Source organism: Rhincodon typus, chromosome 8, assembly GCF_021869965.1.
Source record: "Rhincodon typus isolate 14 chromosome 8, sRhiTyp1.1, whole genome shotgun sequence".
Taxonomy (NCBI): Eukaryota; Metazoa; Chordata; class Chondrichthyes; order Orectolobiformes; family Rhincodontidae; genus Rhincodon; species Rhincodon typus.
Genome location: NC_063339.1, coordinates 67,053,701 through 67,081,138, shown reverse-complemented (window position 1 = coordinate 67,081,138; position 27,438 = coordinate 67,053,701). Strand labels below are relative to the sequence as shown.

The 27,438-nt window shown below is 39.7% G+C and overlaps 1 protein-coding gene across 1 annotated transcript in view; it reads right to left on the bottom strand.

Moving 5' to 3' along the window:
- Positions 1 to 6,291: 6,291 nt before the first annotated feature.
- Positions 6,292 to 27,438, bottom strand: part of LOC109930456 (cysteine-rich motor neuron 1 protein-like) — a 295,898-nt gene continuing 274,751 nt past the window's right edge. The window contains exons 10-15 of the mRNA XM_048600447.1: positions 24,122 to 24,340; positions 22,469 to 22,684; positions 18,559 to 18,780; positions 16,429 to 16,521; positions 12,709 to 12,878; positions 6,292 to 8,591 (exon numbers count right to left, since the gene is read on the bottom strand). Coding sequence (XP_048456404.1) covers positions 8,370 to 8,591; positions 12,709 to 12,878; positions 16,429 to 16,521; positions 18,559 to 18,780; positions 22,469 to 22,684; positions 24,122 to 24,340 — 1,142 coding nt within the window. The 3' untranslated portion in view covers positions 6,292 to 8,369. The remainder of the gene's footprint in view (positions 8,592 to 12,708; positions 12,879 to 16,428; positions 16,522 to 18,558; positions 18,781 to 22,468; positions 22,685 to 24,121; positions 24,341 to 27,438) is intronic.

Genomic DNA, 27,438 nt, shown 5'->3' with positions numbered 1-27,438 from the left:
GAGATGATATCGGTTCTACTGAACAAAACGTTGAATCCATTTGGGTGGAAATTAGGAATAGCAGGGAGAAGAAGTCACTGATAGGTGTGATCTATAGGCCACCAAATAATGACATCGTGGTGGGGCAGGCAATAAACATAGAAACAGCTAATGCATGTAAAAAATGGTACAGCAATTATCATGGGGGATTTAATCTACATATCGATTGGTCAAACCAGGTGGGTCATGGCAGCCTTGAGAAGGGGTTCATAGAATGCATCCGCAATAATTTCCTTGAACAATATGTAATGGAACCTACGAGGGAGCAAGCTATCCTAGGCCTAGTCCTGTGTAATGAGACAGTAATAATTAATGATCTCACAGTTAGGGATCCTCTCGGAAGATCACAGTATGGTCGAATTTAAAATACAGATGGAGCATGAGAAGGTTAAATCCAGTACCTATGTCCTGTGCTTAAACAAAGGAGACTATGAAGGAATGAGGGAGGAGTCAGCTAATGTAGAATGGGAGCAAAAACTTTATGGTGGGTCAATTGAGGAACAGTGGAGGACTTTCAAAACAATTTTTCACAGTGCTCAGCAGAAGTATCTTCCAGTGATAAGGAAGAACTGTAGGAAAAAAGACAGCCAGCCATGGATGTCTGAGGAAATAAAGGAAAGTATCAGATTGAAAAAAAACACATACGAAAAAGCAAAGAGTAGTGGGAAACTAGTAGACTGGGAAATCTTTAAAGGCCAACAGAAAGCCACAAAAAAAGTTATAAGGAAAAGTAAGATAGATTATGAGAGTAAACTAGTTCAGAATATAAAAACAGGCAGCAAAAGTTTCTATAAATATGTAACTCGTAAAAGAGTGGCAAAGGTAAACATTGGTCCTTTAGAGGATGAGAAGGCCAATTTAATAACTGGGAATGAGGAAATAGCTGAGACATTAAACAGTTATTTCGTGTCAGTCTTCACAGTGGAAGACATAAATAACATGCCGAAAACTAATAGCAAGAAGGGTATAGCGGGTGAGGACCTAGAAACTATCATTATCACTAAGGAGGCAGTGCTGGGCAAGCTAATGGGGCTAAAGGTAGACAAGTCTCCTGGCCCTGATGAAATGCATCCCAGGGTACTAAAAGAGGTGATGGGGGAAATAGCAAATGCACTAGTAATTATTGACCAAAATTCACTGGACTCTGGGGTGGTTCCCGCAGATTGGAAAACAGCCAATGTGACACCACTGTTTAAAAAAGGAAGTAGACAAAAAGCAGGTAACTATAGGCCAGTTAGCTTAACTTTGGAAGTGGGGAAAATGCTTGAATCTATCATTAAGGAAGAAATAGCAAGACATCTGGATATAAATTGTCCCATTGGGAACACACAGCATGGGTTCATGAAGGGTAGGTCATGTTTAACTAATTGGGTGGAATTCTTTGAGGACATTACTTGGATGGCGGACAATGGGGAACCTGTGGATGTGGTGTATCTGGATTTCCAGAAGGCATTTGACAAGGTGCCACACCAAAGGCTGCTACATAAGATAAAGTTGCATGGTATTACAGGTAATGTATTGGCATGGATAGAGGATTGGTTGACCAGTAGAAAGCAAAGAGTAGGGGTAAATGGGTGTTTTTCTGGTTGGCGGTCAGTGGCTAGTGGTGTGCCTCAGGGATCAGTGTTGGGACCGCAATTGTTTACAATTTACATAGATGATTTGGAGTTGGGGACTAAGTGTGGTGTGTCAAAATTTGCAGTTGACACTAAGGTGAGTGGTAGAGCAAAGTATGCAGAAGACACTGAAAGTCTGCAGAGGGATATAGATAGTCTAAGTGAGTGGGCAAAGGTCTGGCAGATGGAGTACAATGTTGAGAAGTGTGAGGTCATCCATTTTGGTAGGAATAACAGCAAAATGGACTATGTTTTAAATGGTAAAAAATTGCAGCACGCTGCTGTGCAGAGAGACTTGGGTGTCCTTGTGCATGAATCGCTAAAAGTAGGATTGCAGGTGCAGCAGGTGATTAAAAAGGCAAATGGAATTTTGTCTGCCATTGCTCGAGGGATGGAGTTTAAAAACAGGGAGGCTATGCTGCAGCTGTATAGGGTCCTGGTGAGGCCACACCTGGAGTACTGTGTGCAGTTTTGGTCTCCTTACTTGAGAAGAGATATACTAGCACTGGAGGGGGTGCAGAGGAGATTCACTCGGTTGATTCCAGAGTTGAGAGGGTTGGATTATGAGGAGAAACTGAGTAGACTTCGATTATACTCATTGGAATTCAGAAGAATGAGGGGAGATCTTATAGAAACATATAAAGATTATGAAGGGAATAGATAAGGTGGAGGCAGGGAGGTTGTTTCCGCTAGCAGGTGAAATTGGGAACGGGGGCATAGCCTCAAAATAAAGGGAAGCAGATGTAGAACCAAGGTCAGGAGGAACTTCTTCACCCAAAGGGTTGTGAATCTGTGGAATTCCCTGCCCAGTGAAGCGGTTGAAGCTCCCTCACTGAATGTTTTTAAGGCAATGCTAGATAAATTTTTGAACAGTAAAGGAATTAAGGGTTATGGTCAGTGGGCAGGTAAGTGGAGCTGAGTCTCAAAAAGATCAGCCATGATCTTATTAAATGGCAGGGCAGGCTCGAGGGGCCAGATGGCCTACTCCTGCACATAGTTCTTATGTTCTTATATAAGGTCTTCTGTTGCCTGTGTCATGACCTCTAAGTACAGTGGATATTTTTAACATGTGTTTCTGAACTGTACTCTTAAAGGGCTGATACAGCCAGAAATGGCTATGGGTGCAAATTAAGTGACTGGAGAGAAAGTCCCATGGAATGTCATAACTAAGGATGTGAAGGGAACTTTGAACAGCAGTCCATCAAAGAGTGGGAGAGATAAGTGAAAATAGACTGGACTGTGATCTCTTGTGACTATAAAGATAATGAGGAGCTGACATCTACCTGCTCAAAAGCAAGCAACACCCCCTGCAGATCATCTTTCTAACGTAGACATATTTTATACTTTTTCCTTCTAAAGAATACTTAGGACAGTGGTTAAAAAGACTATTTCACCTCTACTGAGAGGGTGTTAGTGACACTGAATGTTCTCAGTTATACTTGTCTGAGTTCAAGTGTTAGCATGCTGTGAAGGTCACAGTTGAAGAACTAACCCTAGTTACCCGTGTTGCAGGTAAAGATGTATCTCATGCTGAGGTCTAGAAATTAGCTAGTTTGCAGACAGGCAAAAGGATGCAAAAACAAGAGGTCTCTCTCTCATCCTGAAAACTGGAATACAATTATGGTCAAAAGGAATCAGAACTACAAAATCTCAATATCTCCTAAATTAAGGATCATGAGACAGATTGGTCACCTACTGATATGTCAATACTACCGATGACCTCCATTGCAATGGCTGCAGCATTCAACTATCTGCTCTTTATGAACAATTCAGAGATCCATCATATAACCTTATTTTTCTGTTAACCTTTTACACTCACCTCTTATTCCTAATGTGTGTTGTATGTCTCCTCACATATCATTATTAACTCACTCATTAATTCAGCAAAGCCTGGCTAAATTGATCCCGTTTTAAAAGATAAGTTCATTTGGTCATCTCCTAGCTGGCACCTCATAATCTGTTATGCACTGACTGTTGGAAAGTAAGGATGCAGGCTTGGGAACAGAGTAACAGTAACCCAATGGTGTGAGACTGTGGTGACCAACCATAAACAATCAAATAATTACCTTGGAGATGACTGTCTGGGTCCGGTAATACTACCAATGTTGCCAAACACAAAGAACACCTATGTGTTACCCTGTGACAGGGAAATGTGTGAATATACAATGCAACAGTACAAAACACAGGCAATATCAATTTGTTTCCAAATTCAGCAGTGCTGAAGATAAGGTTTCAAAGTTCTTTAGCTTCAACGTGAGTTTGAGGAAAGAGGCTGTAATATTTATTTGTGGGTACAGTTCACTCAGGGAGTGACAATGTACTTCTGCTTGCCTGTGGGTATTAATGGAGATGGCTCCAATGTTGTTTCCATCTCTTGGTTGACCAAGAATCTCTCCCAGGGGTGAATCACTCTGTTTCAAAGGAGACTGAAGAAAGGCAACCTGGGAGCAGTACCAGGCATACCTAAAAATAAGGCATCAATCTGGTGAAACTACAATACAGGACTACTTGCATGCCAAACAACGGAAGCAACATTAGAGAGTACCAGATGATCCCCACAACAAATGGATCAGAACTAAGTTCTGCAGTCCTGCCACATCCATTCGTGCATGGTGGTGGACAATTAAATAATGGAAGGTGGAGGAGTTAGCTCCAGAAATATTCCCATCCTTAATAGTGGTGAGATCAAGTCACCGCCAAGAAGGAAAAAAAACAATAAGACTTGCAGCAAATGTCACATACTCATCTGATTTGTCTTGTATACATCAAAATGGAGCTCTAGCATGGTTAGAACATTCACTTTCTATCTGGGCAGCGCAAAAGACAAGGCTGAAGCATTTACAACAATCTTCAGCCAGACGTGCCAAGTGATGATCCGTCTCGACCTCCTCCTGAGGTTCTCCAGAATCACAAATGCCAGTTTCCAACCAAATCAATAAATCTCCCATGATATCAAGAGATGGTTGAAGGCACTGGATACTGCAAAGACTATGGACTCTGACAATATTCTGGCAATAGTTCTGAAGAACTGATGCTCCAGAACTACCTTCATTCCCAGCCAAGCTGTTCCAGTACAGCTACAATTTTGACATCTACCCAACAATATGGAAAATTGCCCAGATATGTCCTGGACACAAAACAGGACAAATCTAACCTGACCAATTATCAGTCTTGCAAAATTGAGGCTGAGGAGGGGGTAAAGTGAACAGATGGCGCAGAGGCCTGGTGCAAAAGACAAGGGGTTGTTATGGTGAAGAAAGAGATAAAAGAGATGTAAAATGATTATAAATTAAAGACATGAAAGGGAAAGAATGGGTCCTATCTACTGAGAGCAAAACAAGCAAGTCATAAACCAGTCAATGCTATGGAAGAGAATGTAAGGGAAATGGAGAACAGACAATCATGTGGTCAATTTCTGAAGTTAGAGATTTTACTATTGAGACCTAGAAGCTGTAAAGTGTTCCTCTAGCTTCATTGGAAGAGAAATGTTAGCATGGAAGTTGGTCACTTTGAGGATGGTCAGTTATTTGATATGGTCTATGCATCACTGGAATATGTGGCCCACATGTCTGGCTGGTACTGAAATACATACACCTCATTGCTCATTGGTATGAAAGGCAAACTGCTGTTTTGGCTTTATGGCAGCATTCTGTTAGTGGAAAATACCACTCATTTGTTTACTCTCATGTAGCAGCAGGAGACAATTGGCTTCAGCTGTTGCTCAGATGTTTGACACACCTTCCTTTGTTTAGAGCCTGTCGTAAGTGTCAAGAGCACGTCTCAAACATTAAAAGAGAACCTGTCAGAAGCAGCAAGGATACTTGTGAAGAGCAACTGTCAAAAGGAAGTTGTCAAGGCCTTCTAAATATTTGAACAAATATGTCTGGAGCATTCAGAAAAGTGCTTGCTGTTGCATTCCGTCTGTTGACATAAGCCTCAGAGTTTTCATCACATGAAAAAATTGCTCTCAAGAGCAGCCCTGAAAGAAACAAATTGTGTCCTGCTCGACAGTATTATGATTGGCATCGGTCATGTCACAAGTTATCAGGAGAGATCATGTGCAGATTTTTCCTCTCCTACAGTGCTGAAACCATGAGAGCTCAATTCTACAACATTAACTTTGTCTTCACTACCTTTTATGCAGAGAATAACACAGCAGGAAAATACCATTCGAAAAAGCCAGGGAACTAGAACGTTCTGGAAAAGAACTGAACTTCTAAGCTGACAATTTGAGTATAAGGACATTGACTGTTTATTTTAACAATCCATTATTGATTGAAGAGAATCAAAATTTGTTACACGCTTCACATTGAAACGTACTTCAAAATATGCCAGATTACATTTAAAATTACATGGTAGCACTAATTTTCCTAAATTTTGCATATTAGGAAATGTGTATCAAGCACTTGATAACTCTTCAGGTTTTGTTTCTCTGTATTGGTAATGAAGCAGCACATTTTTATCTTGCCGAACAAGGCAATTGACAACGAAATATACTTTTCTCATTGTAAAATATTCTGCGCCAGAGGCAAGGATGAAGTATGTTCTAAAATTGTCAATAAGAGGTGGCAGAAAGGTTTCATTGCAAGTGGTGTCTCATAAGTCGTCTGGAAAACATGTTACTGCAGATTCAGAAGACTTTCAGAACAAAATTTATTTAAATGAGTAAAAGCCTTTTTACTTGTTACATCCTGGCTGCTAGCCATGTGTATTTACAAGGGCTACTACATGTTGATGTAAATAAATAAGCAATTTAGATCTCTATGTTTCAATTGCAAAGAGTTAAACAAACAAAAATCCATTAACAACTAAGATAAAAAGTACAGCAAAGGGATTTATAGGTTTTGGTTGAAGGGTATATAAAGAAGGCAACAGCATTTTATCTCAGCATAACAGCCAGCAAAACTGCATGACCCAAGAGCTCTGCCACATCATCTCAATTTATTGGACTGCTCATCACAGTAACAAATAGAAGTAAACAGAATCCTTAAGCCCTCTGCTATTCTTCTATACAGATTCTACTTAGATTAATAAATTAAGCTATTTGAAAAAATAAATTAAGAAACTCTCCTCCCTTTTGCTCAATTATCCGCAAACTAAGTATCTACAAAAATACTTGAAACTTCTTACAACTTAAAAGAATTCATATGCTCACAGCCTGGTATCAATAGGGCTACTCTTAAAATCCTTAATGTTATTAGTAACATTGACTACAAAGTGCCATAGCTTACCAACATAATCCCTGCATTCCTGTTCATTTTAAACTACTAAAGTAGTCACGACAATTCACCCTTGCTTGACACCTCAAAATAATATTAATATTTTGACAGACTTCTAATTCTCAGTTTTGGCCATCTAGCACACTGTAACTGGGTTAAGCCCGAATTTTAAGCCAGGTGTAGCTAGAACTGCTTAGGGAGGTATATCCTCTTTATCATTCACTTACATTTAATTCTTTCCTACCTCCTTCCCACCCACTCATCCTAATCACTGTGCCTTGAAAATATTTTAGCACTGTTCCTCACTTTATGGGTCTTGTATCCTAACTGCTGTGCAAGCAGGGTCTCATTCTACCTCAGGAATTAGACAACATATTTCACTTAAAGTTGATAATAAAATATTTTCACGTTGGCTTTTCCTGCATTTGGCATTTATACTGAGCTCTGTTTTCGTCACACTCAGCTGCAGTAACTTAGTTCAATTCTGTTTTTTTTTTTAAAAACTGGAATGACAAACTGCCCACAAACAAAAGTTGTGGGTACATTCAATACAATGAAATATACAGAGTACAGGTGTAGGATTTGACACAACATTTAAATTACTGCCACAGCAAATCTTAACAGCAATATTAATAATACTACAGTTAATTATATCTTCCTGCAGTAATAATGCTGTACAGCAAAACCAGATTATTCTGCTACCATTCCTCTTCCTCTTTCATCATCATGTACAACTAACTTGATACTTTCACTATCTTATGGCCTTCAGACGACGAAAAATTCTTTTCAAAAAACTTACTGAAGATAACATCTTTAACCTATGTAAATCCAGAAGGATGAATAAATTGACCCACTCTGTTCCCAATTGATTTTGAGTCCTGAGTCATTTGTTTTGCTAATTTAGAGCTGAAAAGGTTTCACAAGGAAAGAATGTTTATAGGTGTCTCCTTTGCAAGGAAAATTACTACTACTTTCCTTATTAGTCATTCAGCTTAGGATATTAATGTATATATTCCATTATCACCTCCAACATTTACAAAAAAAATTCAAACAAAATATCTTCCTGAGTTTGAAAATGCTATTTTGATAACATTGGGGGCAATATAAATGAAGGCATTACTAGATTAAACTCTCCTGGAATAAAATGGATACAATAAATGACCATAAGACATTCCCTCATGTTGTCGCAACAAACCTTTTCCCAGATTCTACCCCAGGATACAGAGTGACTGAAGAATTTGGTATTTGTTTGCTGTCTTTGTCAGTGTTTTTTTTTTCCTTTTGGCAAGTTTCTCTTAACTCTTTTGGGCATTTTAAATGAACAGGAAAGTCAATAAAGACATATGGTTTTCAAAAGTAATTGTTATTTTGCAAGTACCTGAATCATACACAAATAACAAGCTGGAATCATTAACTTATAATATAATGGAAACCAGAAGAAGCAAGGCTCTTGAACAGAGCACAATCTTTGAATTACTGCCAAGACTCCATCAGTTCATAAGCCAACTTTTTTTTCATGTTTGTATCCAAGCAGTTTGTTTTGCTGGCTGTTGCTTTGTTTTTCAGCACGCACACTGTATTTCTCATTGCTCTGGGAATCTGTTTCTGTCATTAGATCCATTCTGCAGCAGTTGTTAGCATTGTGCATTTTGTTCCCTTTCACAGAGTCCATGTAGACCACAGTTTGTCTGTCAACTGGATTTTTCAAAAACTGTGTCTGTGATAAAAACAGAGGTTAAAAGTCAGCTTTATGAAAGCATTCTTTTGCTAGTATGAAACGATTCAGCTCGGGACAACTAACAGTACAGGGGCTAAAAATTTAATACCTCAGATAGTTTTGCTTTTAAAAAGTGAAGTCGTGAAACAATTGTGGTCTATCTTTAAGCACAGTTACAATATGAACAATAGTGTTGTGAGGTTTGTAGGTATATGAAGCATAATTTTGTCTGTTTTTTAAATTTAGGCGGTGCAAAACCAATTGTGCTAGGCAAGGTATTTGTTCTTTGTCCAAAAGCCCTGCTACTCTTGATTTGGACAACACACAGCTTATTTGGTTGTGCAGATTTCAGCATACTGCCTATAATATTTATTCTCTAGACTATTCTATGCATGAAAACTTGCAAGCGCATCAGTGTCCAAACAATGTAGCTATGAATCCCATTTCTGGGCATGAAGCTGCCCAGCCTTCCCTGGTTTGGGAGAGAAATGTCTGTGGAAATGTATTGGGCAATTTAGTCTTCAGCTGAATGACAAAATCAAACTTCTATCTCACCATAACTGTGACACTCAGATTGTTATTGGAATAATTGTTGAAGCTTGCTTTTTTGCACTCAGCTGCTGAACACCGAGGAAATGCTGCATGCACCTCTGCTTTATGTGCAGTTGCTTTCGAGAACATCAAATGAAATGATACTCAAAATGACACCAAGGCTGTTTCTCCGGTACGCAGCAAAAATGCCACAGATTGCAAAAGGGAACAGGTTCCTACTTAGAGTCTTGAACACAAAACAGGTTGACATCACACAGCAGTGTTTACAACTTTTGGGAAGACTTTTGGGATGTGAAATTAACTTGAAGCTTCATCTTGCCTCTCCTGTAGACATACACATGATACTTTTGGAAGAGGACCTGGGTAGTTCTCCCAGTGTCCTGGAACAAAGTTTCTCTCTCAACGAACACCTATAAGATATATTACTCATTCTGTTACCTCATTAATGTTTTGTAGCCATCGTGTACGCCCTGCATTCCATCAATAACTACTTTGTAAGTATTTGATTGGATATAAAACATTCAAGGATGACCTGAAACCAGTTGCCCTGCATGAAAGACCTGACTGCTCACACACTTCCTGTATACTTTCACACGAGGAACAGCTTTAGACAAGGCCACAGGAGAAATGTCACTCAGGAAGTACTGTACTTCAGCAAAGTTCTCGGACCCATATACTCTTCCCAATAGTAGCTTGGTTTTGGTGACTTTATTGCATGTAATAGAAACAAAGTAATATTGAACTGATGCCTAGCCTCTTTTTGGCCAAAGTTGCAGCACAGTGTATGATTTTGGGCACTAAGAATAATATCAAAAGCGATTTAAGGGATATAGGACTGCTTCCCATGAGTTGCATGACCGTTATGATACTGATAAAAACGGACTATAAATTTTCAACTTCCATCATTTGACTTTAATAACTGGGACCATAGACTAAGATGATTTTGAAAAGAGAAAAATAGTTGACTTAAGATGGCTGCATAAAACCATGCTTTAAGCATATAATTTTGCAAAGGCAGGTGGCATGTCAGAGATTGGACAGAATATAATAAAAGCAAAAGATGATTAAAAAAAATTTAATGACCGGGGAAACAATTAGTGTATTGGAGAAAGCTATCCATAAATATAAAAACCTGGTGTCAAGAGTTTCCTTAAATGTTTAAAGAAATAAATTTTAAAAAAGTGAGGCCCAATAGGAGGGGAGTCTGGAGAATAGACAATGAAAAATAAAGAGAGGTCAGATGAGTTGAAAGTTGTTTTTTCTTCATTACAAAGGATACAAGAAACATCACATAAGCACCTGTAAGTCACGAACTAGAAGGGAAGAACGAACTCAGGAAAATTACAATTATCTGGGAAGTGGTACTAAGTAAATTGTTGGAGCTGTGGGCTGACAAGTGCCATGGTCCCGATAAACTTTATACAAGAGTCTTAAAAGTAATGGCTAGTGCGATAGTTGATGCATTGGTTTTAATTTTCTATAATTCCCGAGATTTAGGGAAGGTCCCATTAGATTGGAAGAAAGCAACTGTAATTCCTATTAATTATTAAACAAGTTATAGCAGGGTACTTAATTCAGCTCACGATGATCAGGTAGAGTCAATGTTGTTACGTTATTGCAAAAAAAAAAGCTGATGCTGCAGGGGTTCACTGATGACACCTTCTATGCTGTGACCTTCTATTATCTGCAATAAACTTTCATGTAACACTTCAAATGACAACTGGAACTCTTAGTACAGTTTGGTTGGTGGAGCAGGCACGAGGGGCCAACCGAGCTACTCCTGGATCCTTGATCACATGTTCACAGGTATCATTTGACAACAAGTCAAGTCAACTCATGAAGCCATTCAATAAATAAAAATCAGTCTGAGCTGAAATGAACATGTCATCGAGATGACTGAAACCATGCATTAACCAGACATGAAACCAGGTGTTTCATTTACACCTTTCCTGAAGATTCACACATTCAATGAAAGACTCTTCTGCAGATTATCCTGCTTGAAAAGACAGTTATGTGAAGCATGTGTGGGTGGAAATTGCCAAGGTTGCAAATGTTCACGTCCATGTTCAGAAGTCACTGAAAACTGGCATGCAGGATCAGCAAGCAAATGTGTTCCACTTTATTAGTGTGAAAGGACTGAATGGCCTATCTTACGCCTAGGTCCTATAAAATACCTTTGAATACCTTGAACTTGTCAGAATACAAGTCTTCCTCTTTTGAGCACAAAGATAAAGATTAGCAAAGTATTTATCGTAAAACTGAACTTAAAACCAACAAAGTTGCATCAAAGATCACTAAGTGCCACAAATATGATTTGAACACTTCTAAACAAGTTCTTTTTGCCAAATTGAACCACCTGTTTTTCCAGAAATCCAGAAAAATTATTTTGCATTCGGATGGTCACATCAGAGGTTTGCTTGCAGTCTTAACCCTCATTGTTTGAATACATTTATGCTTGCCATTTATCTCCTTGTCTAATTGGGGCAGCATGGTGGCTCAGTGGTTAGTACTGTTGCCTCATGGCGCCAGGGACCCGAGTTCAATTCTACCCTCAGGCGACTGTCTGAGTGGAGTTTTAACGTTCTCCCCATGTCTGTGTGGGTTTCTGCTGGGTGCTGCGGTTTTTTCACACAGTCCAGAGATGTGCAGATTAGGTGGATTGGTCATGTTAATTGTCCATAGTGTCCAGTGATGTGTAGGTTAGGTGGGTTAGCCATGGGAAATGCAGGGCTACAGGGATAGGGTAGAGGGTTCTTCGGAGGGTCGGTGCGGACTCGATGGGCCGAATGGCCTGCTTCCACACTGTAGGGATTCTAAAGGAATGCCACCATGTTAGTGATCAACATTACTGTTTAAATAGTGATTAGCGTGGGCTATTCTGCTGCAAGGACCTCCAGGAATATCAGGGTCTACTTGGATCCTACTGCACACGTGCACTTTCTCCCAGGAATTATTGGATACTGATTAGAGTCTGGCTAATTTTCCCCTTCCCTAGATCAGAGATGCTGAAGCCAATTTAGTACCTTTACACTGGCACACTGATCCACTAACAGGATACAATCCATTGCTGAAAGCTGAGTTCAGGATCTATACGACTGATCTCAACACAACATGGTGCATTTACACAGCAAGTCATTTGGAAAGCTGAAGGAAAATCCATGTCATTAAAAGAATGTTATTGTCACAGCAGGTTTCAATAACAAATGTTCTTCAGCAGATTTTTCTAAACACTAGAAGTACATGTTTTGACACCAGTCTTTTGAAGTTATCTTTATCTTAATGTTAAGATGAAAATCTAAAAAGATCAAAACATCAGCTGCAAGCATGGCCAGTGAGAAAATTGTTTACATCACAACTAGTTCCCAGTGCACCACTTCAGAAATATTGGTATTATTGTCGTGTTTTCTTTTTGATATTACTAATTATTCATAAAAGCAGAAACCAAATTAGATGGCTTCAAGCCAATTATGGACATCGGCTCAATATTACAAACGTAAATTTGGTCAGATTTCCTTTCAGTTCACCAACTTTGCAGTCATTTGGGGCTTGAATATTTTCACCTTACCTTAGCTGGTGTATGATAGCAAGGCATCTGAAACCACTGCTTCTTTCTGTTCATTATAAGGGTTGCGGTTAAGAAGATGATGATTGCAAGCAATATGGCTGCCAGAACCCATGCTGCTGACTGGTAGATTATAGCCATCTCAGTTTGCTGGGGAGGTACGTCAGTAACTTCTATAATGGTGCAAGAAGGAAGATGCACAAGAAAGAAAGAAATCATGTTTGATGAACTGAACCAGCCAACTCTAGGCAAACAAAAAAAAAAAAAAAAAATCACACATTGTTTCACGCCTTATGTTGTGTCTAGCTTTGTCCGTATCTCTTTTCCAAAATATACATTTAGTCCCTCAGCCCCTGGTTGCAGGGTGCACTGTTCCTGGCAATGCACCAAAGCAACATCAACAACTCCTTCCCAAGCCTGCAAGCCAACCTAGAGGGTAAGGGCAGCAAGTGCGAGCGAGATCACATGCCACCCCAAAAGTGGACAAGTATCATTGTTTCTTCACGGTTTTGACCCAGTTACGATGAAACACCCTACACTAGAGCATTGAGGGAATCCTGGCCACACAGACTGCAGCAGTTCATGAAATCAACTCACCACCACCTTTCCTGAAGCAACAAAGATGGCCCTTAAGTGCTGGCCTTACGCGCAACACCCATAAACCCTAATAATTTTTGATTAGTTCTGAGGTTAACAGCTTCATGCGATATTGCCCGTGGTGAATTAAGACGCTTACAGTTGAAGAGTTGCATTTTCATGTTCCCAAAGGAAACCATGATAATATATGTGAAAACAATGATAATATATGTGAAAGCAATGAACAAAAGTTGCTCTGCCATAACACGGTGAATAAAAATTGATTGAATAAACTGGAACGCTTAAACTAGTTAAATAAAAAGTGCCTTTTTGACATTGTGCAAATGGAACAAGGAATTACAACACACAGAAACTGTATAAATATATATATGCTCACACACACAAACTTGTCACTGATGAGCAATACAGCAGAGTCAAGCAGGCATCTATGCCTGGACAAATTAATAAAGCATTGATCACACAAAAATCAATCCATTCATTCTGTAATGGGCACCAACAAATTAACAAAGAATTAAGTTAAATAGTAGCGGTCAGTGGCAAATTAATGGATGTGTAGCCACATCAACAAAATAATGAAGTAGCAAATTAATAAATTCATCGTGCAACCAATACCCTATAAATCAATCAATTTTTAGTCCTACTTGCACAGATGAATTAAACAAACAGCTGGCAACAACAAATTTAAATTTATGCTTTAGTACACACACTAACAAATCAATAAGAGTACTGGAATAAATCAAGTAGTGTCACTCAATGAATACCCTTTTTCCCTTCCTTTACTCACTGGTATACCCTTGTGGCCATGACTTTCACTGACAAATTACTCAAGACATTCATTCAGCTGCGTCTGTTGTATTTTTATCCCCACACTCACTGAGGTTGTAATTTGTTCTCATTCCTCTGGTATTATACAGGATAGTGGGACTGCCCTTGTTTGATTCACTTACTCATTGAGTCAAAGCGAAGCAAAGTGGCATATTGTCCTGGCCTTCATTCTCATCTCCTAAAGAAGCCAATGTTGCTTCCCTCCTCCATTTCAGAAGTTGATGTTCTGTTCGAAGCAGCTACATTGTAGTAAATGACCCTGGTGCAGTGCCTCTCTATATCCATGGTTAGGTCACCAGGATGGCTGTCAGGAACCATCTTTTCCGAGCATGGCTGTTGTACCCCAGCAACCACCCACTGAGTCTGGGTCAGCCTGAAGAGGATCTGGCATTTAAAACTCTTGCAGAATGAACACGTTATCAAATCACATATTTTCTTCAGTACAAGCGCACCCTCTGTAACATTACCGGCCTCTGATATTGTCTCAGTCTATCTGTTGCTGAAATGTCTCTTTGTTACCTCCAGACTTGATTAATCCAAAGCTCTCCCCACAGGCCTCCATTCGAACCGTACTCTACATTTCAGCTCATCTGAATGTCTACTGCCTGTCTTCTACCTTATTCAATACCCTGGTCACCCCTGTACTTCCTGTTCATCGACATCTCAAAATTAAAATGCCCATCTTCCTGTTTAAACACTTTCACGTCCTTACCTCTGCCTATTTCTATAAACTCCTCTCGCCAACAACCCTCCAAGAGCTCTATGCTGCTCACTGCCGTCTTGTGATTTGTTCAAAGTTAAGTAACCTAGGAGCTGATCTCAAGATCTACCTCATTATTACCCTTCTTCAATGGTATAAAAATACAGCCAACATCAAGAGTGTATGAGGCAGCAAAATATGAATTTAAACACAAGTTAACACCAGGAATTCCTCAGCTCTGCTTCGTTTAAAGAGTCTTCTCCAGTTAGAAGAATCTCTTCAAAGTGGAGCGGCATGGTGGCTCAGTGGTTAGCACTGCTGCCTTACAGCTCCAGGGACCCGGGTTCGATTCCACCCTCAGGCGACTGTATGTGTGGAGTTTGCACATTCTCCCCGTGTCTGTGTGGGTTTTCCCCCCACAGTCCAAAGATGTGCAGGCTAGGTGGATTTGCCATGCTAAATTGCCCATAGTGTTCAGGGATGTGTGGGTTATGGGGGAATGGGTCTGGGTGGGATACTCTGAGTGAGGTTTGGTGTGGACTTGTGAGACTGAAGGGCCTGTTTCCACACTGTAGGAATTCTATAAAAATCTATAAATGATTTAGATTTAATTGTCATGTGTACTCAAGTACAGAGTAAATGAAAAGTATATAATGTCGCCACACATGGTACCAAGGTACCTAGGTGCAAAACAAACTTAGGTACAAAGTAGTTAAAGAAACAAAGTTAAAAAAAGTTAAGCATTACCTTCATAGAACAAGTAGAAAAATAAAAAGATAACAGTTAACATTGAAGTTCTTCTTTGTATAAATTAGAAAAACAAAAGAAATAAAGTTAAAAGTTCAAGAATCTTTGATGAGGATGGATTTTGCTCTGGAATATCTCAACTCCTAATTTCAATCAGGTCACTTAAGGAGACAGAATGGAGACGAGGGAATAGTCCAGCAATCATGTTGCATGAGCATGTGATGCCAACCACTGCCACCATGTGGTCAGACAGATAGGTGCACCATCTTCCTCTTCTGACTGGGTCTACATGGCAACAAGCAGTAATTTACTGCTTGAAAGCAATCAAGAACAATCTACATTAATGTGATAGAGCTTGTTATGAACACGATAGGGAGACTCAGGAAAATGTGTGTTCCTTGAGATCCGAAGATGTTTTGCCTTTCCCCACCCAAGTCCTTATGACACTCTCCAACTGAGTGGAACTTAATGCAGTCTTCAGCATTAACCCCTTCAGAACCATTACCTTATATAACAATATATCAGTGTAATTTTTAATTGCTATCTTATGAAGTGCATTGTTATCCTTTCACATTCAGCATTCAGGAATTACACAGACTATTAGAGGGAAAAAGAAAAGAAACAGGAAATTCAGACGAAATTTTTAAAAGAGAAGGGAATAAACAAACAAACAAATTGGCCAAGGCTGATCATCACTTGACAAGATGACTAGAGATTTGTTTGAGAGGCAAAATGTTTAGCTGTTCACTTCAGGGTTATTACCATTATCGAGGATGAATTGGGCTGGTCTAAAAAGTGAACAATTTTGACATTGCTGCAACAATTACAGAAACGATCAACTTTTAAAAAATTACCTGTGATAAAAGGCAGGTCAGGTTGAACAGACATCGTGAATAGCTCTTTATCCTTTAGTTCAGTCGAGTTTTCCAATAAAACAGCAGCAGTCTCTGTTGTCAGTGAAGAAACTGTCAGTACATCTTGACAGAAAGGTAAAGTCAACAGTCAATGAAACAACATTGCATCTAGACAGAGCAAAACCACTGAGGCTCTGCTAGTTTTACATCTGTTTGTGGGATTTTGTCAATAATAATCAATGCTCTCCTAAATTCACTGAGAGGTGGATTTTTTTTACAGCAAGTTGTAGCAGTATGAGATAAATTTATTTTAATGAATTCATCTGGGTTCCAGCTGCTAAATCTATTTCTTCCGAGAGGCCTGAACAGTAGTCATGATCTATCACCCACATGTTGGCACAGTGCTCCAAATGAAGAGGCAGATCAGAGGTGATTTTACGTTCACTGGCAAATTTTAACTGTGCCGAGGACTAAATGAACTAACAGTTTTCACACACTAGTACAAATCCATTCCAAACCAAAACTCTTGTCTCCTCTCACTTTGGCTAGGGAAACCATAGGCCTCAGGGAGAGGAAGTATTTTAAATTCCTTCAATTGATTGAAACAAAATCAATCACTTTCAATCATATCGCTAAATGAAAGCATATTCCTGCAGGTGCAGACAGTGGGTTCCATCAGCAAAGTCAACATTATTATAAGCTAAATTGCAGAGAGCAAAAAAAAATTTTCAGATATATGTTCTTTTTTAATCCAACCACCAATTCACGGCTGAACTATACAGACTGTACATCTTTGCTCTTTTACCTTAATGTCTGATGTTACTACACCTCATACCTGAAAAGAGCTGATAATTGATAGATATATTTAAGCAATATTCTATTGCTTGGAGGACGCACCTGTAGTCTTCTAATTATGCACAATGAAACACAGACTATGGCATTGATTTTTTAATTGACTTTGCAAGTTAGAAGTCAGGCAAAATTATTTGCCTACAAGTAGCAGGTCTGTGGACTATGTTATTGAAAAAAAGCAGTAATGTAACAAAATAGTTAAGTTTAAGAGGCAGGTATTCCTGGATAGAGAGAAGTTAGTAATTAAGACAGCAACTTCATCAAATGTATTAAAGGTGATGCCTATTTTTAATTAGGCCAAACATTTCTCTGCACATATGCAGTATTGCAAAATGCAGAAAACTGAAAATGCCCCATTCTGTTCTCAACATGTCTCACAAGATGAAAGTGAAGGCAAAAAGATAGTTAAATGAAACCTTTAGAGTCATAGAGTAATACATCATGGAAACAGGCCCTTCGACCCAAACTGTTCCACGCTGACCGTGGTGCCCACTCAGCTAGTTCCAATTGTTTGCATTTGCTACATATCCCTGTAAACCCTTCCCATCCATGTACCTATGCAAATGTTTTTTAAGTATTGCAATTGTACCTGTCTCAACCATTTTCTCTGGTGGCCCATTCCATATACACGCACCACTCTCTACGTGAAGAAATTGACCCTCAGGTCCTTCTTAAGTCTATCCCCTCTCACCTTAAACCTGTTCCCTCCAGTTTTCAATTGCCCATACCTAGGAATAAGACTAAATACATCCATCCTATCTATCTATGCCCCTCCTAATTTTATACACCTCAATAAGGTAAGCATTTCTGATATGTGACATCTGATGATTTAAAGGTTTATTTAAAATCTGTCTGTTTCTAAATGTTTCCTCATATTAACAGTGATGTGCCAAAATCACATTTTTCGAGCAAATTGCAAAACGTAGCAGTGAAATTCTAAATTAGGAGAGATTATTAGCTCATGTCATGAAAAAAATTCATCACCGACCAACTTTTTGAGAGATGTTCTTTGGAGATTTTAAAAGATATATCCCGCTTTTAGACATTATTTTCAAACAATTATGCTGCCTGCATCCACCGAGATGTATTCACTTGGAGGCATTAAAATGAAGGGAAACTGCACCATATGGATAAACAGCACCAAGTTTTTGCAAGTGGATAATAATGTTCTCTGTAGCCTGACAATCCACATGGTTTAACTGTTCTACATAATCCATAAAATTCATCTTTCTGATTTGAGAGGCAACTTTTCATGGTATAGAAACAATGATTACTCACCCAGACAATATGGGCAACATTGTCCTTTTCGAAGAACTGGCAGCCTGCATAATGCAGCTGAACAGGTCTGAGAGAAACACTGAATGGCACCGTCGCCACAAATACAGCTTGTGCAGGCATTGGGCTTCCAAGACTCTCCGACTAACAGGATATCACCATCACTGGACATGCAATATCCAGACTCGCTGCTATTGATAGGCAATAATGCTTTCAACTGATCTTCTATTATGGAAAATGCGAAGAAATATACATTAGACTCAGGCACTAAGAACATAGTCACAGATATAAAACAGAGACATTTACATGTACTCAACAAGCTGACGAAATAATCAGATGGAAGAGGTTTATGCATTTCACAAATATTAATGATAGAACATCAAACAATGGGTTGCTTAATGGTGGAATGCATTCTGAAGGGATGTGGAAGCACAAATTGAACCTGAACAAATACACAAAATATTGTTGTCAAACATAACAACAAATGAAATTATTTGATGATGAAAGCTGCTCTCTTGTCCAATCTCAAGTGGATCACATTCTTCATAAATTCAACACGAAACTAGCATAAGCAAGGTGGTATGTCTATATCCTGCACTAAACCTACAATGTTTCAAATTATACAATATAAGCATTTGTCACAGCTGCATTTCAACCATGCAACGTTGCTCCATGTTTTGGGGGACATTCAAGTTGATTTCAGGTTCAAATAAAAAAGCACTGTGTGGCCCTTACAGGATGAGTTTTGCAGTGCAAGTTTCTCAGTGAGTAATTTATTTTACATACTTCTTGTAAATATATGCAGGAATTTATTTTAAGGCTATTATTTTGGGCTTGATTTTCTCAGGGCTGGCAATCTTATGCCAGTCTTCTTTTTTTTTTGGTGACAGAAAGGAGCTCCACATTTCAGAGAAAAGGCTTAAGGCTCCCGCAGAAATGCAGAGCCACGCTTTCATTCTGACAGCTCTGTTGAAGCAAGTTGTCCCCCGTTTTTGCAGCAGTCAGCTGCGGTATTTAGAAACGTAAAAGACGCTTTTACAGCTGCTGTCAAACTGTAAGTAAATAAGGCAAATGTGATAGTGTGCTGGGAAGGAGGGTGCCAGATGGGTATGGGGATAGGTTGCAATACATTAGGCTGCCAGATAAGTGGGAAGGGTGCCAACTGGGGAGGACCAGAATATCAGGTACATACGGTGCCTGCTGGGGAGTGGGTATGGTGCCAGGTAAATCGGATGTCAGGTGAGTCAGGAAGTGTTAGTGTGCCAAGACGAGAAGGTGACAAGGTAAGTGATGCAGGGTAGCTTGCTGCGGGTGGCAGAAATTGGGTCTGGCAGGGGACTGGAAGGATGGGTGTCAAGTCTGCGAGGCTATGAGGGGAGCAAGGTGGGGTGGGTGGCGGTGATGGACATGTCAGGTTAGGTCCGGCAGGGATTATGGCCAGGACCAGCAGCATGGGGTTGGGGTCTCGGGAGGAAGTTAGGGTCAGATCTGAACTTGGTTGGGTGGGTGGGGTGGGTGGGCGTGTTGATTCTGTTGCTTAGTTACTCAGGCGTTAACACTACTTATTTAATCATCTAACTACAACACTTACTTTCATCACAACCCTCTCAAACCTTGAATTGCAAAGTGGGAGATTCCCTTTTCCTGGCCAGCTCCCTTACAGCCTGCTACAATGGGAATTCTTCATTGTCTAACTATTAAATAAGTTTTCTTTTCTTTTGATTTCACAAGTAAGTTATAACACCCAACGTTACAAGAGGATTTCAGAAACCCACTGCTGTTACATGAATAAGATTATATTTCACTCCAACTCAAACAGCTTCAGAATATTAAAATCCTGTGTTCAATTCCCTCCATGGCTTCCATACTTACAACTCTGAGATAACTGCACTTCTCTAATTTTGATTTTTTATGCCACCCCAATTTTAAATGTTCGGCCATTGGTGGTTGTGTCTTCACTTGCCTCGGGTCTAGGCTCTGGCAATCCCTCCCCACCCACCTCTCTCCCTCATGTTTCTCCTTTAAGAAACACCTTAAAACCTACTACTTTTGTTAAGAGGTTGTTCATCAGGCACCCTATGCCCGCATGTAGCTCAGTTTTCCTGAGAAGTAACCTGGTACATGTCGTTACATTGGAGGGCACTGTATAAATATAGAGTGTGTGCTGACAATGTCCAAACAGCTGGCAAAAGAGGTCATTGGCTCCCTTCACAGCAGTGACAACGATAAATTAGGGAAGTTTCTACATGGAATGAAGTTTAATTAGATAGATTTCCAAAAACTCTTGGGTTTCAAATGCACAGATCTTTAAAGTTCCATGAACAGGCACAGAAAATAATCAAAAAGTGAATAGAATGCTGGCCTTTATATCTAAAAGACTGGAGTACAAAGATGCTGCAGAAATTATGCTGCGGCTATACAAAACCCTAAATGGTCTACTCCTGTTTCTACGTTCCTAGCTCACTGAGCCAGAATTAGCATTAAAATAATTCAGGCCTTCAAAATACTTTTAAAATTAATTCCAAACAGACTGGAAAAAATAGAAAAGCTCAAGTTAATTTTACCAACAATGTGAATTCTCAAAAAGCTCCACAGAAGTAGTGATACAGCGTGACTTCAAATAGCTGCCATGCATTTCCTAAGAGGCGCATCTGTTTCCATGGAAGCATTATTGCTCAGTAACAAACTCTTTCAGAATCATAGAATCCCTGCAGTGTGGAAGGAGGCCATTCAGCCCATTGAGTTTGCACCAGCCCTCCAAAGAGCATCCCAATCAGATCCACTCCGCTACCTCTGTAACCCCACATTTCCCATGGCTATTCCATGTAATGTATGGGCACTGTGGACAATCCAGCATAGCGAATACCCCCAACCTGCACACCTTTGCATTGTAGGAGCAAACTAAAGCACCTGGAGGAAACCCAAGCAGACTTGGAGAGAGCGTGCAAATTCCACACAGACAGTCACCAGGCCCCTGGGTGCTGTGAGGCAGCAGTGCTAACCACTGAGACACTGTGCTGCCCAGAAACAGTAGCATCACTGCACTGCAATCACGTTTGTTTCATGCATTTTAAAATGGACTTGTGGTAAAATGGTCACAGATAGTATTCTAAATATATCATTCTTTGCCTTTTGCTTCTGTGGGTTACGATGTTTTACAAATGAAAGCACAGTGAAATTCTGTACGTTTACATAGAGTGACAGAAGCACCTTCTCTCCCTGCACTCCATCTACACTTCTGGATTACTCAATTAAACAGCACTGTGGGTCTACCTACAGCAATAGGACTGCAGTGGTTGATGATGCACGCCACCACCATAAAGTCATATAGGACAGAAGAGGCCCTGCAGCCCATCAAGTCTGTGCTGACCTAGCTACACTAATCCCACTTTCCAGCACTCAGCCCATAGCCTTGAAGGTTACGACATTGCAAGTGCACATCCATGTACTTTTTAAAACATTGTGAGGTTTCCCACTTCCACTGCCCTATCAGAGCAACTAGGGACGGGCAATAAATGCTGGCCCAAACAGTGACGAATGAATAAAAAAATTAAAATGGTGAACCAATTGTAAACAGTGAGGAGATTTAGATGCATGAATAAAAGTAATACACATAATAAATTAGTCCATGTGCACAGGGATTCATGCGGAATGGGTCCCTTGATGGTTTCAGTTGTAATTATTTCCAACGTTCCCTCTAAGTTATACGACAGTGCGACTGCTCCAAGGGTCAGTGCATGCCAGAGTGCCGACTCTGTTCCTAGCATTGAATTCTGGTTTCAGAGCTCATTGCCATGCACAGAAGAAGCAGCAGAAAGCGAGAACATGGGTTATTTCATTATTTCCTATAAGATCGCCAATGGCTGAAGCAATTTTTACATTCTAAGCACCGTTTCTCTTTGTGGTCACATACCTGGACAACTCAGACAACAAGCCCCCAATTCCTTGATTGGTGCTTGGCAGAGGAGAGGTGGGCACACCTCAGTGTCACAGAGCACACGTCCACTGTGGCACGTACATTGTGTGCAAGCGTCCAGGTTCCAGGTTTCGCCCTCCAAATAGTATTCGCCTCCTGGGGCTTGACATACACTGAGGTCAAAGGCATCAGGCTGCCCACTGCCCGCCTCATCTGTGAAAAGAAATGAAAAGTTAGGTTTGTGGAGAACCTGCATTATACCTGCGTTCCACCTTTAATGATGTCAGCCGTGGCTCGATGATTGCACTCTTGTCCCTGGGTCAGGAGCTTAAGTCCCACTCCAGATAGCTGAGCACAAATTTGAGGCTGATGCTTCAGTAGTCAGGAGCTGTCAGAGCTACCGTCTTATGGACAAGATGTTACACTGAGGTTTGCTTTATCCCTTCAGGTAACATTGAAATAAAAAAACCCACTGCCCCAGTGAAAGAAAAAGAAAATCAACGGTGTTTCCTCCAATATTTATCTCACAGTTGGCAACATTATCTGGTTATTATAACACTTCTGTAGGTGGATGCTTATTTTTTGGCACATTATTCACATTAGAGCTGTAACTATACTTCAAAGGTTGAACAGCGCTTTGTGATCACAGGAGCTTATGAAAACTGCTATATAAAATAAATTTCTCTCTCTTGTGTTTCAAGACATGTCATAAAAAGGCAATTAAACATCCGAATGAGTCGGAGAAGGGTCAGAAAATTTGACTCAAGGCACAGTTAAGGACGCAGATTTTGAAGAATCTTCTCAAGACATAAAAAGATGCAAACGAGGCAAAGTGCTATGATAAAGCAGCACAGGTACAGGGGCTACTGAGATCATTGTGGTGAGTGGGAAAGCAGATATTACAGAGTAGGAAAGCAGGTTTGGAAAAGTAGAGTGAAAGCTGGGCCATGAGGCTGGAGGAGATTCCAAAGGGAAGATATCAAGGCCACAGGAGATTTTCAGTGATTATTTTGAGGTCAATCTTTTTGAAAATCAGACATAATCATGTGCAAGAATATCAATTCAATTAATGTGCAGGACTAAGTGAATATCAAGATTCTGGTAGTGGAGTTCCTTGCGTTAGCTAACTTATGAGGAAACAGTGTCACTGTGCATTTGGAAGATGCTCCTACATTTAAGAACAATATGTAAGGAACATGAAAATGATGAATACGTGTGGCTATGGATGCAAGTTTGGGGCATTCTGCATATGACTACCGCAATAGGTGGAGAAGCTATTTTAGATGTGCAGAGCACATTGCAACGGGTCAGAATTTAATAACAGAGCAGTGGCATACAGAAGAGCAATCACTTTCACAAAATGCACAATAGACATACATTGAGGATAATCTGTTACAAACAGGATGACAAGTCACTCGAGCTACCTGAAGTGCTAGAGGTAGCGAGTGCTTCACCAGTTCAAGCTCGTCAAGGTAACTCTTTTGCACCATTCAGAATGCAGCCCCTTAAAATGTAATAAGTATTTCTGTTTTAAAAAAAACATTGTGCACTTAATGTTAAATCTTCAAAAGGCCATACCAGACTCACTGGAGCACTCACTACAGGAACTAATGACTGTTAATTCATCAGTCTGATGAAGGGGTAACTCACCTTGACAGGTAGGGCAGCAGTGCTCAGGTCTGACCAATGGGCTGAGGCAGTTTGGAACAGGGCATGTAATGAGCACACACATTTCCTTTCCTCCGTAACAGTAACAATCCCTGCAACCATCATGCCAGCCTTCTCCTTCCTCATAGCGACGTCCATTAGCAGTCAGACAGAAACTGGTTACAGGTGGAGGAGCAGTTGTGCTAAGGTGCACGTCAGGTTCTGTAAAAGTAACAGAGTGCAGTAATATAGTAAAATCTAATCACACACAAACATAAAATTCATCAAGGTTGACATGAGCTCAAGTTGCGTTTGCTATTAATGTTCCTTTATTTAGATTCTAAACCATTGAGGTACACTTTTTTCTAAATCAACTTTTCCCATATTTGTAAAGGTCAGTTATTAGCATGAGGGATTTGAACTCTTGAGATGATCACAGGCGCCATGTGTCTCCAAGTTAAGTACAGCAATAACTGGATGTGGAATTTAACAACTTTACTCAGTCTATGTGTAACGGCCCCCAATTTCAGAAATTTATTCTTTTGTTTAACATCTGTCTATAACCAGCACTAGATTTCTGTATTCACTAGAAACTGGATTCTAATAGGTTTAACTTTTCATATGGCATCTTTCTTATCGATTAAAAGATTCAGTCCAAAAGTTATGCACAAAAGTAGAACCCAGAGACTGCTCATGTTCTCTCCTACTATATTCTATTTTTGATTAAATGTAAGTCTTTGTTTTCTCTCTAGCCATTGCCACTGCGACGGCAGTGTATTAGAAATCACTCAGGGAGTTTGAGTTAGCCGTGGTAATATACACGCTTACATACAGATTGTAGTTCAGAGCTACAGACAATGATAGTAAAGGCTCCAATTTTCTTTTTATCACAAGGCTGGCCAGGAATGTCTCCTGCTATAACTACCTGCTACAATTGTGCATTGGGAGGAGTTTCAGGGTTGATACTCAACCTGTTTGGTCGTATCATGAAAGTGTTTTTTTTGGCCTTTAAGTCTTGAACTGGGGAGCTTCTGGTTCAGAGTAGTGTTACCCACTGTACCACAAGTTCTCCTGTGTTGCTGTTGTACTCATACGCTATCTTAAACTGTGCTGGCACATCCATTTACAACTACAATTTTCTACCATTATGATTTGCTGATCTCCAAGGCTAACATTTCAATGTGCTAAAGGAAGGATGGCCACTTTTTGCACCGGAAAATGAGGAGAAAAAGGGGGTTCGTGACCCTGAGTCACCCCTGTACACTATAAAGGTCTGGGAACAGGAATGCTTGTCTCTTCAATAGCATGTGCTGAGGGATTGAGATGGGTATAAGAAACTAAATAAGGAAAACATTACAAAAAATGGCTCATAATAATTTGTATAAACTAAGATGATGAGATCACTGTAAAGTTATCAACAAAAGACAATGTGACTTTCTGTTATAAAGAAGAATCATTACATGGTATTTTGAAACTTCTTGTAACAGTGCAATAGATAACTAGAATTAATGGGAAACAGGTAAGTGTTTTATTGTATTTTGTATCGATTATTGAGCAACTTGTTGAGTGACATTTTGTAATTGAACATTCCAATTAGGTGAATGGCTCCTATCGCTCCCACCTTAATATAAAACATGCAGACACACATGCACAAATATATTATATATCAGATTCAAATATAAACATATATAACAATCTGCACTATACAAATACACACACAAAATACCATCTTATTCCAAAACATAAAGGACCGTATGCTCATCCTGATAGTGTGAAAGACAGAACAACAAAGACAAACACACAGACACAGACGGACAAAAAGTCAGCTTGATCAACATTTATTTCAGTTACGATTTTGCCTTGATTTTTTATTATACATCGTTGCACATTTGCATAACTTGATAGCATTCTGTAGATAGCAGCGAAAATGCTTGACTGATTACAGATATCTTCCATGCTAATGGCGAAGGTTACTTGAATTATGTAATTACACAGGGGTGACTTTAAGTGTACATGATTATCACAGCCATCATTTTTTGTACAAGAAGTGGTTTACTAAAATAAAGACTGAATACGGTATCTATTTTTGCTAATAAAAATTTACTTAAAAAGAATGAAGTGTACCAGGGTGTTTAGAATAATTCATTGAAATTAAGCAACTTCAAATTCAGATGAGGCCGCAATAAATCTATGTAAATTTATGTTTGTCGATCTATTTTGCAACATGAACTATTACAAACACTGTGACAAGGTAAGCCATCAGATGGCTGTGATTACAGTTGACATGCAATATACACAAAATAGCGAAGCTGAGGATGGATTAATCTTATGTTGAAACCAATGGCATTCACTCAGCACAGAAACAAATCACAACACAGTATAGCAATGGCAAGAATTCTGAAAGAAAGACATAAGGACTATGAAGGTGTGAGAAACAGAAAAAGGGAAAACGAGAAAATGGAGAATGGAAATCAGATATAGAAATTTCAAGAGAGAAAGTGAGAAAATAATGGTAAAATGTGGGAACGTTTCTCACAGTATCTCTCAAATGAGATTTCCTTCACTCGAGCATGTTATCAAAGAGTAGTGGCATGAAATAGTGTAGAGAAATGGCTCACACAGAATCAGAAATGGAATAAGTGCTTTGACTACATTACACCAAGATGGCCATTAAAGAATGCCCAAGCCCCAAGAGTTGTTAGCAAATTTTGTTGCGGATCAGAGTTTGTCTACAATGGCTACTTACTTTAATATTTTACTATTTAGTGTGGCATGGATGATACCATCAATTGATAAAACACTTCAAGTTCTGCACCACAGAACGTGTAATTACCATCATTTCTTATTCTTACAAGCCGGATTGTACTCACACACCAGTGAGAAGTATCAAAGCCAGAAAAAAGATTGGCAGTAAGCCTGTTTTAATGGTCGTGGGTTGCCTGTTTAAAATTTGGCAGGCTGCCTGGCAGCATGTAGCCTGTAGCATCAACGTGATGCCGGAGCTTCGGCACGTGCCTGCAGTCTGACTGACAAGCTGCCTCGAATAGAGTGGCATGATGCCCGCTTAAGGTCACAATGACCGGACATAGAATGTTAACACCTAGGTCTATCAGTTATGTTGCCAAGCGGATTTGCCTATGAATGTGGGAAACAAGCACAGATGTGTTAGATCCTAATAGAACTGACTCAGTTAAGCTCTGAGCATGAGATGAAAAACATTTGTTTCTTGAGATGAATATTCTATGTTTTTAGGAATATTTGAAAGATGCACCAAGGGAAAATTGATGTGTAGTTCCATTAATATACACTGCATATCGTAC